General features: G+C 42.5%; 1 protein-coding gene across 1 annotated transcript in view; it reads left to right on the top strand.

Annotated features, from left to right (window-relative positions):
- The first annotated feature begins 210 nt into the window (after nt 1-210).
- The window catches only part of LOC135217960 (geranylgeranyl transferase type-2 subunit alpha-like), an 80883-nt gene continuing 63478 nt past the window's right edge, over nt 211-17615 (top strand). Inside the window, exon 1 of the mRNA XM_064254067.1 lies at nt 211-310. Within this exon, the coding sequence (XP_064110137.1) occupies nt 308-310 (3 nt within the window). The 5' untranslated portion in view covers nt 211-307. The remainder of the gene's footprint in view (nt 311-17615) is intronic.

The raw sequence follows: 17615 nt of genomic DNA, 5'->3' as shown, positions 1-17615 counted from the left end.
CTATACTTTAGTGCACGGAAGGCAGTGACAGGCCCGCAATGTAGTAACATAAAGCAATCGGTTACGTTTACTACGACTTTTACAACACTACGATATATCTGGGGAAATCAGCTCTTAAGAAAATAAAATTTTGAATAATTGAACTTTTCTTTAATTCTTTGCCTTATTTGGTTTTATTTGAATGAAATTCATTGTTTAGTCCAAGTATATTTTGGTTGTGTTAAACTTCCCCTAAACTTTGTTGTGGTCGTCATTCGTCAGCTGACACATTACTGTACTGACTTTTGACTTGTGTTAAAACTTTACAATGGTGAGTTTTTCTGTTTTCATGTCAGTAAATTGTAATTCGTATTTAACTTATAGAACGACTAATTCTGGAGGAAATCCGCATCATTACATTAGAATACAAATAACGTCTGTCACGTAGTCTTAGCTTAGGGTGTAGCATAACAAAGGCCCAGCTAGGTAGGATCTAGGTAGTAGGCTAGGTAGCTAGCTAATCTGAACATGAGCAAAGGTCATGCCTACTAGTAGGTATCTAAATCTCAAGACGAAGGTGGTATGTAGTTTTAGGCAAGTTATTAAGGTTGATTTAGCTCCCTTGATAGGTAGTATTGTATCTGTGTCCTGGCGTAGCCTAGGATGTGAAACTTTACAGGGTAAATTTTACAAAGCTGGTACCCTATACTACCTAAACCTGTGCAAATCAGTTGACTCATTTAAGGGTTCAGATTCCACAAACTTGGTGATGTCCAACTGAAAAGGCTTAGGTATGACAAGTGATTTTAAAAATCAACAAATACTAGATAGCTACTTATAGCTATAGCCTAGGTAGGCAGCAAAATGTTTTATTGTGCTGATTACAACTGCAAACTTGAGTAAGATCAATAAATGTTACATAGGCTATATACGCTAACATTGTACAAATGAATGCTGGGAAGGCTGGGAAAGATTGTGTCCGTCACTGACCAGAACCTGTACATCCACACGGTAGCCACCACATTGGATTTGAAAACTGCCTTGAAAACATATTTTACGAAGAGCGTCACATACTTATTTTAGTTCGTATGGGGCTTTCATATATCACATTATGTTGACAAAACTTCAATCTTTTGAATGGTATGCTTAGAGTTGTAATTGTATTCTTGTTTCACCAATTAAATATCAAGTGAATAAGACCCGTCCAGCGTGATAAGTGTTGGTAGTCGGGGATGTTTTACCCTAGAACTATTGAATAGGGTAAACAATCGACTGGACTGGCCAACTCACTGACTACCGCATATTTGGCCACCCTCCGAAAAAGTACTTTAACACGTCCTGAAAACGGAGATGGTCATCAGTCATGAGTTGTTGGTGGTGATAGCAGGAGCTCAAGATCTCTACTCTCCTTTCGAAGTAGTAAGTATTTTCTCCAAAGTTAGAAATTAAGGCCATATTTTAAGATTTAAACAGAGGGTAATGAAAAGTGTGGCCAACGCAGTGCACACTACCCCATCACGCTTTCGAAATTTTTACTTACAACTTGAAATATTTAGAAGATTGACGCCATCTCAATGTTTGCAGAGTCGCTTGTGTCAACAAACTTCCCATTTCCTGTGCTAAATCCACACACCACTTGTACCCATAGATGCTGGGGCACTCTAATCACAACAATCGTAAACCTGACCTCTAACCAGTACTTACCCAAGGGAACTACGGCATTCTTTGTGGCATTTTGCGCTCTTCAATTGTTTATCAGTGTTGTCAATTGGTATGTGTTTACCCTCCAAACTGGGTATAAGACTTACACAAAACCGGGGAAATAAGTTAAATTAGCGTATCTACCTATTTGTAGCATATATATATACATATTACAGCAATTTTATCATTACTGCATTACTATGACAACTAGAATTCATGGAAACAGTTTGTAAATGCATTGGCGTATGTGTGAAGCTCCACTAGATAGGCAACAAAATGTTGTTTTATTGTGCTGATTACAACTGCAATCTTGAGTAAGATCAATAAAAGTTACATATATACGCTAACATTGTTCAAATGTGTGCTGGGAAGGCTGGGAAAGATGGTGGATTGTCTGTGGTTAGAACAGCCAGCCACGCGATTGCTGCCATATTGGATTTCAAAACTGCCTTGAAAACATACTTTACGAAGAGCTTACATGCTTATTTTAGTTCGTATGGGGCTTTTATATATCACATTATGTTGACGAAACTTCAATCTTTTGAATAGTATGCTTAAAGTTGTAATTGTATTCTTGCTTCACCAATTAAATATCGAGTAAATAAGGCCTGGCCAGCGCGATGACGATGGATCGTCTGCGGTTGTTTACCCTTTCAGGTATGAGGACCACAGTCACTCAGTTGGAAACTAAGTATCTCAGCTGGGGGATACAAACTGATCGATGATATTCTGTGGCATCAGGTAGGCTATTATAACTGCAAGGGCCATTAGCTTGCAATACACAAACATTGAAATACAGATCTGCAGCCTAACCTTACCTAGGGTTCCCTGTCCCTAACCTATCATAAGGGACTGTGCTTTATAGGGTGTTGTGTCACTAACACTTTCTAGGGTGCTGTGTCACTAACCTCCCTAACCTATCAAAGGGCAGGTATCCCTTCCTAACCTGTCACAGGTATCCATGCATTGCACCTCACTATAACCCTACTTATCTTAAGGATCAGGGGTTGCATATCATAGCTCTTGATTATATATTTGGAATAAGCATTGTGAATGTAGGCAAACTTCAGTCTTGCTTGCATAGAAGGGCAAATACATGTCACACTGAAAGTTTAGGGCCTGACTGACAAAAAGAGCTGAATAGCCATAATTGATAAATATGATTTGAAGGCATTACATGAATAAAGAAAAGTTATTATCTTCATCTAACATACAAATAAAAAACTGGTGTATACATTTGCAATGGGAGACACAAAGAAGAATGGTTGCTGCAATTAGCATTGATTGAGACTTCTATTATTTTTGTTATCTGACATTTATCAAAATTGTAATTCTAATGCTTATTTTTCACTTTATTTACTCATGGCAGAAGGAGATTCCAAGCACTCATCAAAGATATTCAATTTATAACCAGTATCAAAGCTTTTCCCATGTTTCTGTATATAAATGTACCTACAGTTACACTATAAATAATCATACAGCACGAATGTGTTATAGTGTGATCTAGTCACACTACCGTGCTTTTTCGGGACCAATTGCTGTATGCCCTGAGCTTGTACTTTACTGTGTGGCATAATTCTGCTAGGCAAGCAGCATTTAGATATTAAGCTTTTCCATTTTTTCAAAAGTTCATGTTGTCTATGGATTTACTTAAGTTGCAATTGTCAAAAGCAAGCCCTACTTACCAGAAAATAATGAAAGTTGTTAAACAGCAAATTAATCACACAAACTGTAGAGGTTAGATTATATATCACAGTTATTCCGAAAATATTAACAATTTTTTCATGCAAGTTGGTAAGTTTTTCTGTTAATTCAGTCCAGTTCCGCTTCTACTTACAATGAGGTTACATTCAAAGAATCTTATTGTAAGTTGAAAAAATCATATCGGAAAAGAATACCGCATCTTCCAAACACAGTTTCATTTATTGTAAACATGCTTAGAACATTTACTGTAGTCCACATTTAGCCCTAAGTTTGTTTTATAATGAAAATGTTGATATCACACATTTATTACAAACGGTACTGAAAGGATTTTTGTCGTCTATGGCTAGCTTAGGTTATTCTACCCTACCAATGTAGCTTACAGCTGTGCATATTTATCTAAAATAGATTCAGTTTCCCTTCAGCAATAGGCTACTAGTGTTCACCTTTTATGTAGATGTTTATGTCAGTGCAAGCTGAAATCAGTCACTGAAACAGTTTTGAAAGTCAGGTTTGGATATCTTGCTGCACTTTTCCACAACTCCTTGACTCTTGAAGCTTTAATCTTTTTCTTGTATGTATGGAGCGTTGTTTGTTTTGTTTGTGGTGGACACCAAGAAAACAGAAGAGCAGTGCTGTGTCATGTTGATGGATCCCCAACAATTTTCTTTTTTGGCGGTTAGTGAGTCTTGTGGCTCCAAAGTACCATGTGAGAAATGTTTGAACTGGTTTCCCTCATAGTGGAAGATGTTTGATAAGAAGCGGAAATAGGCTGAAAAGTGTTTACCAGTGTCACGGAGGAAACACCCATTGATTCTAACTTTTTTCCGCCTTGCTGCCTCTTGCTATTTCTGCTCATTCTTCTCTTGCGCTGTTCAAGGTGGGCAGCCAGCCCACACACTTCTTTAGTGATAAGCAAGGTTTGCTGCCCAAGTGAAACCCTAACTCATGCACATTTCCTGTTATGTTGGCTGCCCCTGGGGTGACTATATAATTGGAGATGTTGCCTTCCCCTGGTATCCCAGAGAGGTTTTTTTTTTCTTTCTTTTTTTGTATTCCTTGATCACGTGGTTAATGCTAAGTCTTTGCTAAAGGGCTTTTATGATGCTGCATTTGATCATGTTCCCTCTAAGGAGTGCAGTACAACTGAGCCTCCTGTAGCAGTTGTCCTGCTGGGAGAAAGTACCCCTGCTATATCAGTAACAATCTGTATTCCAGCAATGACTATGGTTGCATAGTGCTTTGAATAGTTCTCATTCACTGTATGATGGAATGCATGATTGGTGGATGGAATAAGGTGAAGTTCTGCCCCTTCTTACTCATGCAAGAGTAATTCCATAGGTATTGTCACAAGAGGTTCCATATGACTTTGATTGAACATTTTCCCTGCTTGAGAATCAGTGGCAGTGGTCACTCCATGATGAGAGGGAGACCATAGGTAGGACTAAGTATACTCCAGACCTTGAGCCTTCCCTTGCCCTCTTAGACCAGATGGCTGGCCCAGTGAGGGATTCTTCAGTCATATTTTCCATTATCTTCACTTTCTAGATCTTGTGTTATAGTGCAATACCATTACTTGTTCAGTAAGTCTTGCTTGTATCCTGTGCCCTTATGACATCCATCCAATATTTTGTCTTGGTACACTGTTACATTTGCAAGATGTACAAATAGGACTTGGCATCTGTTATCTCATAATTTTATGACTAAGACTATATGTATATTTGTTAAGCCATGCCAAGTTGGTTAGGATGAGCTTCAGGCTTATACATACAATGCGTCCTCAACTTACGGCAGGGGATTCATTCCAGTACCGCACTGCAAGTTGATTTCCGCCACAAGTCAGTTTTTCGTTGTTAACTAAATATTGCATCAAGTTACAGTACTGTAAGGCCATTAGCTTGATGCTCAGCAATGCTTACAGCACCATAACTTAATGTAACATCAAGTTACAGTGCTGTAAAGCACCGTTAACGCCACTGAAAAAGTGCTGTAAGATCCAATCACCGTATATCGAGGAAGCACTGTATTTATCAAGTTTCCACTTGTTGTGTAGGTGCAGTGAAGCCCAGGTGATATAAAGGTGACTGAAATAGAGGATTTTCCATGTAGTCTAGGATAGCAGTTTGTTCCTACATTCCTACATGAATACAAACCATTGGTCTTTGGATAGGAATTGCCTTCAGTGCAAGCTGGAGCAGGCTATTCTACACAAGGTTGTTCATTAGTTGAACTACTTGTGGGAGGGGCAAGGGGTACCCTTTCCTCCTCCCGTTGCCAAGTTATGCATTCACTTGCCTTATAGCCTTCATCCAGAGCAGACGCATTCCTCGTCTTCCTCAACCCAAATGTTTGCTCGCTGTTCTCCTCCACTTCATCCTGGGTTTTTCCTGTTTTGTTGTGCCTGTATGATATTAATATATCTGTGCTTATTTTCTTGATGTTTTCTTTTCAAATATGCAAACCCAAGATCGCTCAAGCCTAAACCCTGTCTTTACCCTGACGTGGGGAAGCGTGTAACTGCTTCCTTTTATCCATTAACGTAGACCCTCACACAGTTTGCACAGTGCCGCATACGTGTTTGTTCCATTACTGATCTTATTGTTGAGTGTCGTGTTTTGTCCCCGGATCAGTGGATGCAGCTTGCTGGAAAGAGGAAATCTAGGAAGGCTGCCCGCCCATCCTCGGAAGGGTTTTCTCTTCCAAGGACACTGGTTAGCGCTTTGTCTCTTCCTATGCTACTCCCTATTGTTATCCCTAGGAGAGAGGTTACCCCAGGGAAAAGGGAGGCAGTCCCTACTAATCTGTTTGTAGTAGGGCTGGGGAAGATTGGGAAGACTTTCCAAGACCTTAGGGACCTTTGACCCTCCCTAGGTCTTGCCGTGGAGCCCTCAGTGCGGGGCTTGATTGCACACCTTAGTGCAACCAATTTGCCCCTGCCTCGACCACATTAATAACTGCAACTACAGCCACAGTTACAGATTGTAAGGGAACCATGACTAAGGTCATGGCACCTTCGTTTGTGCATCCAGTTACACCAACATCTACACCCCTTCTGATGTCTCCTGACAACAAGATCTTTTTGTGGGCAAGTTATTGAAGAGATACAAGCTTAACCACAAGAGGACATCAAAGAAGAGACCCCTGTTTAACTTCATCATCAGTGTCTTCTTTGCCTCCTACCTTCACCTCCTCCCCTTCTTCCACAGACCCTAAGATGGAAAAGGCTGTTTATTTTGACCATAAGAAGGCCCATTGGCCCCCCTCACAGCATGTCTTCTACGGAAGAAACATTGGGATCTCTCTATGGCTCTCCCTTGTCCCCATACAGGGAACCCATGTCTCGGGTCTCCCCGAACGTCCAAGGCATGGAAGCAGCGCATGCTCGGGTCAGCCATGATGCAGCTTTCACAAGCCAAGTCCATGTACGTGGATCCTCAGGTCCACTGACATCCAAGGCACTGGTACCAAACATCAGATGTCTCAGATCTGGTAAAGAACCTTCTGCTGCACAGGGTTTAAAGGATTCGTCCTGAGACGTGGCCTACAGAATGTGTGTGTGTGTGTGTGTGTGCAGAATACTGGCACTCCCCCCACCCATGGAACTCCAATGACCTGAGGCATAACTCCCACAAGCCATGCCTCGGCTGATCAGAGGATAGGGTCCCGTGACGGCAATGCTGAACATAAAGTCCTCGCACTCAACAGAGCATAGAGGAGGTTCCCCATTCAATCTTCTTTACATGTAGAAGCCTCGGCCTCGAAGAAGATTCCAGCATGTCGTTGGGACAGCCCACGCTCTCACCCGAGAGTGCGTGGGCTGAAATAATTTATTTGGGGTTGAGGATAAACTCTCTGTGTCCAGGTTTCTTCCTCCCTCAGAAAGATAGAATCGTGCCTTCAGAAAGTGGAGAAATTCCTATCCCTGGAATCTTGCTCATCAAACAATTGGTTGTGCCTTCAAGGGACCTTCGTACCCATGGAACAGCTTGTATCCCTAGGAAAACCCCACATGAGATCCCTACAATTTTATTTAATGAATTGGGAAAGGAAGAAATTTCTGGACTCCTTTGTGTTCAAAGAAGACCTGCTTTGGACTGAGCCCTGACTTAGTGTTTTATTCAGACACCTTGGACCTAGGTTGGGGAACTCTCCTGGGAGACAGAGAAGTGTTAGGGAGGTGGACACCGGAACGGAAGAAGTGGCATATCAACATGAAAGAGCGACATAGTATGTTCCTTCACCCTCAGTTTTTTTTTTTTTTTTTTTTTTTGTTTAAGCTAAAAACGAACAACCACCCAAACCTTGGCCTCATTCATTTTCAATAAAAAGTTTGGCGGACATCTTAGGTCCTCAGGAAGAAGAAAGGACTCTCTGTCTGGTTAGGGGGCCAAGGTAATACGTATTTACAGAGAATAGAGAGGATTTGTGGCACATCAAGCTATCTCTAGTGCTCAGTAAAGAATCCCTCTCGCCCCCTCTCAAAAAATGCTATAGCGTTATTTCTGAGAGATCTCATTTTAGAAGACCACTCTCAAATTAAAGAAGATTCTTCATCTCGATTAAAATGAAAGCCTATGAAGTAGCAACTACTCTAGCTTTTAAACACAATTTTTCTATTGCATCTTTCGTTAGACATTTTGACAATGCAAATCAATAGTACATATTTGCATGACATTATTTGTGGGAAATAGAAACAGTAATGTACAGTGGTACCTCGAGATACGAAATTAATCCGTTCCGAGGCGGCCTTCGTATTATAAGTTTTTCGTATCTTGGAACACCTTTTACATGTAAAATGGCTAATCCGTTCCAAGCCCTCCAAAAACACCCCAGTAAATTATATTTCCAGGCCTAAAACACATGTTCTAGGGTTACAACGCCGATCCGACGGAAGAAATATGACTCCAAATAGGCAAAATACTGTACATACAGTACTTGAGTAATATTCAACTGCATGTAATGTTCAACCCCATTTTTACTGCATATATTAGGACTTTAGCATATGCCCCTTAGCAATAAGCCTAGCCTATGTCAGCGGTTGCTATTGTAGCCTAGTCTATGATTCTGACATCTAAACCTAAGAGCTAAAGGCTTAGAATATGCTAATAAAATGTATAAATAATCAGTATGTACTCATTTCAAATAATTATTAATTAATCAATAACTATAATACACAAACAAACAAAAAACAAACCTTCCAATCGATTGTTTACATTCAGCTCTTACCCGTCTTACGAGTATCGAACGAGCGCCAAGCAATCATTTTTCCTAGCACACAGTAATCCATAAATTTTCATTAGTATCTCTCTTCAACTAATGAAACTACCAAACAGTATAATAACCATTCATTTCTATTCTTTATTCTATCTTTACCTAATGGAGATAGCGAGTTACTGACAGCTATAATGAAACATACGTATATGTAACGTAATAATAAAACAGAAGAAGAATTCTAAAAAATACGTATTTGTTGGCAGTCTGATTTATTTTATATTTTATGATATCTAATTCACAATTTTTTTTATTAAATGTATTGCATGTACTCATTTCAAATAATTATTAAGTAACCATTAACTATAATAAACAAACAAACAAACAAAAAAAGCTTCCAAACGTCTGTTACATCCAGCACTTACGAGTATCGAACGATCGACAAGCAATCACTTTACACAGTAAGCCATAAATTTTCATTATCTGTCGCCGGTGCTGCAAACATCTGTTTACAGTACCTCCGTCTAGGATTTTTTCATTATCTCGCATAATATATCTGGCATAATAAATTATCTGGATTGACTTTTGTATCGACTTCTGGTTATTGTTGGATTGGCACGCGGAATAGTGGATTGGTTTTTGATTTTGGATTGGCTTTTCTAGATTCAGTATGTCTGGATCAAGTTCGGGAAGTTACAGAGTGTGTGTGAGGAGTGAATGTAAGGTGAGGCTTCTTAAACCTTCAGTTGATCCTCACACAGTTTGTATGGATTGCAGGGGGCATGTTTGCGTGGCTGATGATCTGTGCAATGAATGTAAGGATTTGGATGATGATAAATGGAGGATGTATGAGACCTATCGGCGTAAATTAGAGCGCGATAGAGTCAGGAGGTCTTCCTCTAAGGGCAGCTCTACTAAAGGTAAGGATGTAACATTTCTCCTCCCCTAACACCAGTAGATTTTGCCCAACCTAATCCTGTTTTGTTGCCTTGCGCCCCAGCTGTGTCTGGAGAAGGTAACACCCTTTCTCTGATTCTAGAGTCTATTCGTGCTCTCGAATCTAAAGTGTTGGCCCTAGAAACCGGCCCAGTGAAAGTTTGTGTCAGTGCCCTAGTGTTTGTGGAGGGGGCGTCAGATCGGCCCCATAATGCCTCTAGGCCTAGACCTCTATCGGACTCCCAGGACTCAGGGAGTGGGTATGTCGAAAGCCGCAGAGGGTTACGGGCATCCCCACCGATCTGGCGTCCCTTCGGCAGGCCTATTGTTTGCTAAATCCCAGGTCTGCCAGGAAGGAGCTCGCACGAGCGCGTATCCTGAAAGATTGCTTTTCGTCCTCCGAAGCGTCCTCCCCGCGCAAGGGGTGGAGCGCTCGGAGAGACTCGCGTCCGTTGAAAAGGACTTTTCGCTTTGAGGACGCTTCACGTCCTATGTCTCCTCTTTCGTCAGAGGACGCTTATGACGCCTTTCCTCCCCAGAAGAGAGGAAGGCGTTCTACCGATGAGGACGTTAGTTTCCACGCACAGGCGTGTTCACCTGAGAGGCAGATAGCTGTACCTGCTAGAAGGAAGGAGGGCGTCCCCTCGCCCTCGCCTTCTCGCAGTCTCAGTCCTGCCCCTTCTTTTGCTCGTCACCTACGAAGGATATCCTTGTGTCCCTTCAGGACCAGATTACGTCGCTGATGGCTCAGAGGACTTGCCCAGCAGCAGTCGAGTCTAGGCGTAGGAAGGACGTTCGGCTGCCCGTCAAGAGGACGAAGCGGCCTCATTCTCTCTCAGCTCGCTCGTCTCTCTCTCCGCCTCCGGATCGTCAACGTTCTCGCTCTCCTAGCAGATCTTTTACTCGCTCAGGAGAGGACGCTCGTCAGGAGCTCGCGGCGTTCGAAGCAGGACGCTTTGCGCTCTCGGCAAGTAGCGGTTGAGGACGCTCGGCAGGACGCTCTGGCGTTCTAGACAGGACGCTTTGAGCTCTCTTCAAGACTCTTTAAGGACGCTCGGCAAGGACGCTCGCGGTGCGAAGCAGGACGCTTCTGGTCATAGACAGGACGCTTTTGAGGACGCTCAGCAGGACGCTCGCCGTGTGAAGCAGGACGCTTTTCGAGCGAAGCAGGACGCTTTGGAGCCTGCAAAGCAGGACGCTCGCTCTTCTAAGCAGGACGCTTTTGGCGCTGCTCTTCAGGAAGCTCGCTCTTCCTTTCGAAGGGGAGCTTCGGTTAAAACAGTTAACTTGGCTTCTAAGGATGCTTCTCTTTCGGAAGATGTCCGTGCATCTAAAGAGCAACGTACGGCTGCTTCCGTACCTGTAGGGGATACCTCCAACCAACGGAAGTCTTTATTCAGGATTGAGCCTAAGGGACTTACTCCCTCTCCTGATAGGCGTTCTCCAGTTCCTCTTAGGGAGGAAGGGGAGCATAGTAGTCCGGGGAGTTCCGTAGAGGAAGAACAGCCGGTAGCTTCAGCTGTCTCGGACTACAAGGTTCTTGTTAGGCTGTTGCGTTCAGCATTCGGAGACAAGTTCCAGCCTACAGCCCCTAGGTCTCCTCCCTCACAACTTTCGTCGTCCAAGACCGTAAAGACCCCTGAATTCGTCGAAATGAAAACGTCTCTGTCGACCAAGAGGGCGTTTAAGAAACTCCAAGACTTTATGTCCAGAAGGAAGGATCAGGGCAAGACCACTTTCGCCCATCCACCCTCTAGACTCGCAGGGTATGAGACCAAGGAGGATGTCGGGATAAAGGTCCCTTCGTCCGCGTTGGGTGACTTCTCCAGTTTAGTGGACGCCCAGAGGAGGTCTTCCTTAGCGTCGGCTAAGGTGACCTGGACTCCAGTTGAGACTGACCACCACTTGAAGGGTCTTCTTCGTACCCTTAATGTTTTTAATTTCCTAGACTGGTGTCTGGGAGTTTTGGACCGTCAGTCTAGAAGTCCTGATTCTCTCAGTCTGGGGGAGCTGTCCTGCGTGTTGTCATGTAGGACAGGCCGTCAGGGATGGTTCGGAGGAGCTAGTTTCGAATTTTGGAACTGCTTTCCTAAAGAAAAGAGCATTGCTGTGCAATTTTACGGCTAAGTCGGTATCTCCAGCTCAGAAAGCGGATTTGCTCTTTGCGCCTCTTTCGGACCATCTCTTCCCCCAGGCTATGGTAAAGGATCTTGCACAGAGTTTGCAAGAGAAGGCGACCCAGACCTCTTGGTTCAATCTTCAAGACGTCCAGCGGTTCCTTCCACGTCAACTTTCAGCAAACCCCCGAAGAAAGTCAAACCCTTTCGCGGGGCACCCCCCTCGAGAGCAGCTCCCCAGAGGGAGAGGTTTTTCAAGAGGAAGAGCTTCATTCAAACCGAAAACCAGCAAGTGAAGATCTCGTCCTTCAGACACCAGTCGGGGCCAGACTGGAATTCTTTGCGGAGTCTTGGAGGCAGAGAGGAGCGGACCCTTGGACCCTCAAGATAGTAGAACGGGGGTACAAGATCCCTTTTCTTCATCCTCCTCCTTTGACTTCGACTCCCAGAGACCTCTCTCCATCTTATCAGGGAGAGAAGAAAAGGGTTCTTTTCGATCTCTTAGACCAGATGGTCGAAAAAAGAGCGGTGGAACAAGTCCTGGACCTAGAGTCACCGGGCTTCTACAACAGGATTTTCCTTGTGCCAAAGCAGTCATCAGGTTGGCGCCCACCCGGTCCTGGATGTGAGCAGGCTAAATCTTTTTGTAGAAAAGATAAAGTTCAGAATGGAGACGCCTCAGTCGGTGCTGGAGCATTGAGACCTGGCGACTGGATGGTGTCTCTAGACCTGCAGGACGCATACTTCCACGTCCCAGTCCACCCTCTGTCAAGGAAGTACCTGAGATTCGTCTTGGACAACAGGGTTTGGCAGTTCAGAGCCCTTTGTTTTGGTCTCAGCACGGCCCCAATGGTTTTCACAATGATTATGAGGAATGTAGCGAAGTGGCTCCATTCGTCAGGAATCAGGATCTCCCTCTCCCTCGACGAACTTGGCTGATCAGAGCGTCGTCGAGGCAGAAGTTGTCTGAAGGACCTTCAGTTTACGCTAGCCCTAGCAAAGCTCTGGGTCTGTTGGTCAACACCGAAAAGTCCCATCGACCCCGACACAGTCCATCGTGATCTGGGGATTCAGATGGATTCAGTGCTTTTCGGGCGTTTCCATCCCAGGAACGTCAGCGACTGGGGTTAGAGAAAGTCGCAGCCTTCCTAGAGAGAGAAGCTTGTTCGGTGAGGGAGTGGATGAGTCTGCTGGGCACCATTTCCTCTCACTAGAAAAGTTTGTCTCTCTGGGAAGACTGCACCTCAGGCCTCTTCAATTCTTCCTTGCGGAAGAATGGAAGTCGAAAGGGGACCTAAATGCGATCCTAAGGATCTCCAACGATGTAAGAGTTCACTTAAGATGGTGGCTCGACCCTCAGAAGTTACGAGAGGGCCTCTCCTTAAATCTTCTGAGCCCCGACCTAGTGTTTGTTCTCAGGACGCTTCCACTTCCGGTTGGGGAGCAACACTAGGGGGGGAAGAAGTGTCAGGCTCCTGGAGAGGGGAACAGGTAGCCTGGCACATCAATGTAAAGGAACTGGCAGCGATATTCCTGTCGCTGCAGTTCTTCGAAGAGAAACTGTCAAGCAAGGTTGTTCAAGTCAACTCGGACAGTACCACAGCCCTTGCGTATCTAAAGAATCAGGGAGGGACTCGCTCCAGATCCCTTTTTTCTCCTGGCGAAGGAAGTTCTACTATGGGCAGACGCAAGGCACATCAAGATCCTGACAAGAATTCGTGGCAGGGTTCAGAATGTCAGGGCGGACCTTCTCAGCCGCCGGAATCAGCTGCTGCCAAACAGAATGGACCTTGCCCACCAAGAATCTGTCAAAAGTTATGGAAATTGTGGTACGTCTCTAGTAGACCTGTTTCGCGTACATCGAGGACGAAGAGACTTCCTCTGTATTGCTCCCCGGTTATGGACCCGGGGGCAATTGCAGTGGACGCGTTGCTCTGGAACTGGACAGACCTGGATTTCTTTACGCCTTTCCCCCATTCAAGATCATGGGGGACGTAATGAGAAAGTTCGCAGCGTCAGAAGGGACAAGGTTGACTCTGATTGCTCCAATGTGGCCAGCAAGAGAGTGGTTCACAGAGGTCATGACGTTCCTTGTGGACTTCCCAAGAACGTTGCCCTGGAGGAGAGATCTACTCAGACAGCCTCACTTCAAAAGGTTTCACCAAAACCTCTCCGCTCTGGCCCTGCTGCGTTCAGACTATCGAAAAGCTGGCCAGAGCGAGAGGCTTTTCAAAGGCAGCTGCGAGAGCAATCGCTAATGCTCGAAGAGCCTCTTCAAGAGCTGTCTACCAGTCTAGTGGTCTTCCTTCAGGGCATGGTGCAAGAAGGAAGGAATTTCCTCTTCCAAGACCTCCTTCTGTGGAATCAAGATAGCAGATTTCTTTCTCCATCTAAGAAATGTGCAAAAATTGGCAGTTCCTACAATCAAAGGTTATAGGAGTATGTTGTCTGCCGTTTTTCGCCACAGAGGAATGGACCTTTCCGACAATAAGGATCTGCACGATCTCTTAAGGTCGTTTGAAACTACCAAAATTCCACAAGCAAGACCGCCCTCATGGAATTTAGATGTGGTATTGAAACATCTGATGCTTAGTCCCTTTGAGCCTCTCCATGAAGCTTCTCTAAGGGACTTAACGAGGAAAACGCTTTTCCTAACTTCTCTGGCGACGGCGAAGAGAGTTAGTGAAATCCAAGCGTTCAGTAGCCTAGTGGGTTTCAAGGGAGACAGCGCTGTCTGCTCGTTGAACCCTTCTTTCTTCGGTTGGCTAAGAACGAGAACCCGTCTAATCCTTGGCCAAAGAGCTTCGATATCAAAGGAATATCGAGTCTCGTGGGTCAAGAACCAGAGAGAGCCCTGTGCCCTGTCAGGGCTCTCAAGTTCTATGTGAATAGGACTAGAGAGATAAGAGGTCCCTCAGGTAATCTCTGGTGCTCGGTGAAGAGACCGGATTTACCGTTGTCGAAGAATGCTGTTTGCTTCTTCTTGATGGGACGTCCATTAAAGAGGCTCATTCATCTTGCCAGAAGACTGATATGAGCCTCTTTAAAGTGAAAGCTCACGAGGTCAGAGCCGTAGCTACCTCTCTTGCCTTTCCAAAGGAACATGTCTATCAGAGATATTCTTGATAGCACCTTTCTGGAGGAGCAATTCCGTATTCGCCTCACATTACCTCCGGGATGTGAGGACGATTTACGAGAACTGTAGTTCTTTGGGACCTTACATTTCGCAGACACAGTTTTGGGGGCTGAAGGTAGCTCTCTCCCTATCCCTTAGCTTAGTTAGGTTAGTTTTTTGTGTTTTGTGGTTGATGGTGAGATCTTCTGTGAAAATCTCCCATTCCATAGTGTTAATATCAGGGGTTTTTGCGTTAGTTGGTCAGGTGGTGGTCGGTTGCTGTGTTACTGCCATATGTTTGCCTAGATGGTCTTGTCACATTGTGGTCACGCCCCCGTTGACAGAGCATCCAGAGTAGCCATCCAGCCACGACAGGTCAACAACCCCTGGCTGGCAACTCTGATAAAGCATAAGCAGGCTTTTGGTGACAGTAATCACATAGTCTACTTTGCTATCAGTAGGAACCAATAAGATAATCTTTTATTTTATTTTAAATTTCCTAAAAATCCTAGTCTGTCTCTACCCACCATCCGAAAGGTGTGATTCAGCTATATATATATCTGTCAGGTAAGTTTCATGAACAAAATGTTATTGTTATAATACAATTAAGTTTGTTCATACTTACCTGGCAGATATATATACTTAGATGCCCACCCTCCTCCCCTCAGGAGGACAAGGGCCATGAATAAATATGAATAGAAAATGGGAATGGTTCCTGATATCCGCCGCCCAGCGGCGGGAATGGGTACTACCACATGGCCTCGCCCCACTACGTGTGCCGCGAATTTTGAAATTCTGTCGGACGTCAGAAATACAGCTATATATATATCTGCAGGTAAGTATGAACAAACTTAATTGTAATTATACATAACATATTTGTTGGCAGTCTGATTTATTTTATATTTTATGATATCTAATTCACAATTTTTTTTATTAAATGTATTGCATGTACTCATTTCAAATAATTATTAAGTAACCATTAACTATAATAAACAAACAAACAAAAAAAGCTTCCAAACGTCTGTTTACATCCAGCACTTACGAGTATCGAACGATCGACAAGCAATCACTTTACACAGTAAGCCATAAATTTTCATTATCTCTCTTCAACTACTGAAACTACCAAACAGTATAATAACCATTCATTTCTATTTATTCTATCTTTACCTAATGTTTTTTTTTTATTAAATGTATTGCATGAATAATTTTTTAAATTTACAGCAACCTTTTACCAATAGAATACTTAAAGCACAAGGGGTAGATGCTGACCAATAGGAGAGCAGGACCTTAGGGGTGGGGTGACTAGCATCAGGAACCAATGGGAGAGTGGGAGGATGGTGGCGAGTTTTACTCAGTTGGCGGCGCGGGAGTTTTAAAATTGTTCTCGGTGGTCCGTGCGAATCTCGGGACTTTACAGCAACAACCTTTCGTATTTTGAAAACTTTTCGTATGTTGAGCAGTAAAATTTTTCGCATTGGCTTTCGTATCTCGAGTTTTTCGTAAGTAGAGCCTTTCGTATCTCGAGGTACTACTGTATATATATATATATATATATATATATATATATATATATATATATATATATATATACTATATATATATATATATACTATATAATATATATAGATATATATATATATATATATATATATATATATATATATATATATATGTATATTATATATAAATATATATTATATATATATATGTATATTATATATATATATATTATATATATATATGTATATTATATATATATATATATATATATATATATATATATATATATATATATATATATATATATATATATATATATATATATATATATATATATATATATATATATATAGTATATATATACGTGTATATATATATACGTGTATATATATATATATATATATATATATATATATATATATATATACACACATACATACATACATATACATACAGGCGGCCCTCGGTTAGCGGCAGGGGTTCCGTTCCTGGCCACCGACGCCAAGCGATTTTCGACGCTGAGCGATTTTAAAGCCTACGGCCGCCGCACACCTTCTTTCGAAACTCTAGACCAGTCAAAGGCGCTGTAATCCCACAACGGCGCAATAAGTAAAATTATATTTATGCAGTATAGTACTATAGAAATTACTGTACAGTTACATGTGGGTGTCTAGAGTATGTAAAGATATAATAAAGTTTATACAGTGTACAGGTAGCTGTAGTGTTCAGGTTACGATCATTAGTTTTACGATAGTTCGATTTTATGAGAGATCAATTTACAATGGTCTAACTTTATCCATCTTCTAGTTACATAAGTTCAATAACAGCAAAAGAGAATGATGAAAGTATGGTGTTAACGTTATACTCGTTGCGTGAACGTGTACAGCCATGAACAACCGAACGAGAAACTACTTTTTTTTTTTTTCTAAGTACAACCGAACTGGATAACATCTGTTTGGCTTGTATTTCGATCATCGTACTACAGTGCAACATTACCGTATTTGTTATAAATGGCGTTATGTATAGAATAGAACTGAGATATCTTAATCGTAATAACTTTATTCGCTATAGATCAGAGATCAATATAGATTAAAGATCAATCGGGAAATATACAGTTAAATTTAAACCTAGTTATAACTGAAGCTGAGAAAACTGTTCAAGCTGCTAATGACTATTATCGTACATCGACAACAAGGATAAAACTGCAGTAAACGTCTGCCATCACACACAACTGTAGATAAAATTGGGATAAAATCATTTTAATCAAAACTACTGTGCTTGAAAGAACACATTTTACTGTTGGTTTCACGCCGATATAAGATAAATAGCGTAAAGTTCGTATTACGATGATATAA

This window comes from Macrobrachium nipponense, chromosome 9 (assembly GCF_015104395.2).
Source record: "Macrobrachium nipponense isolate FS-2020 chromosome 9, ASM1510439v2, whole genome shotgun sequence".
NCBI lineage: Eukaryota > Metazoa > Arthropoda > Malacostraca > Decapoda > Palaemonidae > Macrobrachium > Macrobrachium nipponense.
This window is presented reverse-complemented; position numbering and strand designations above follow the sequence as displayed.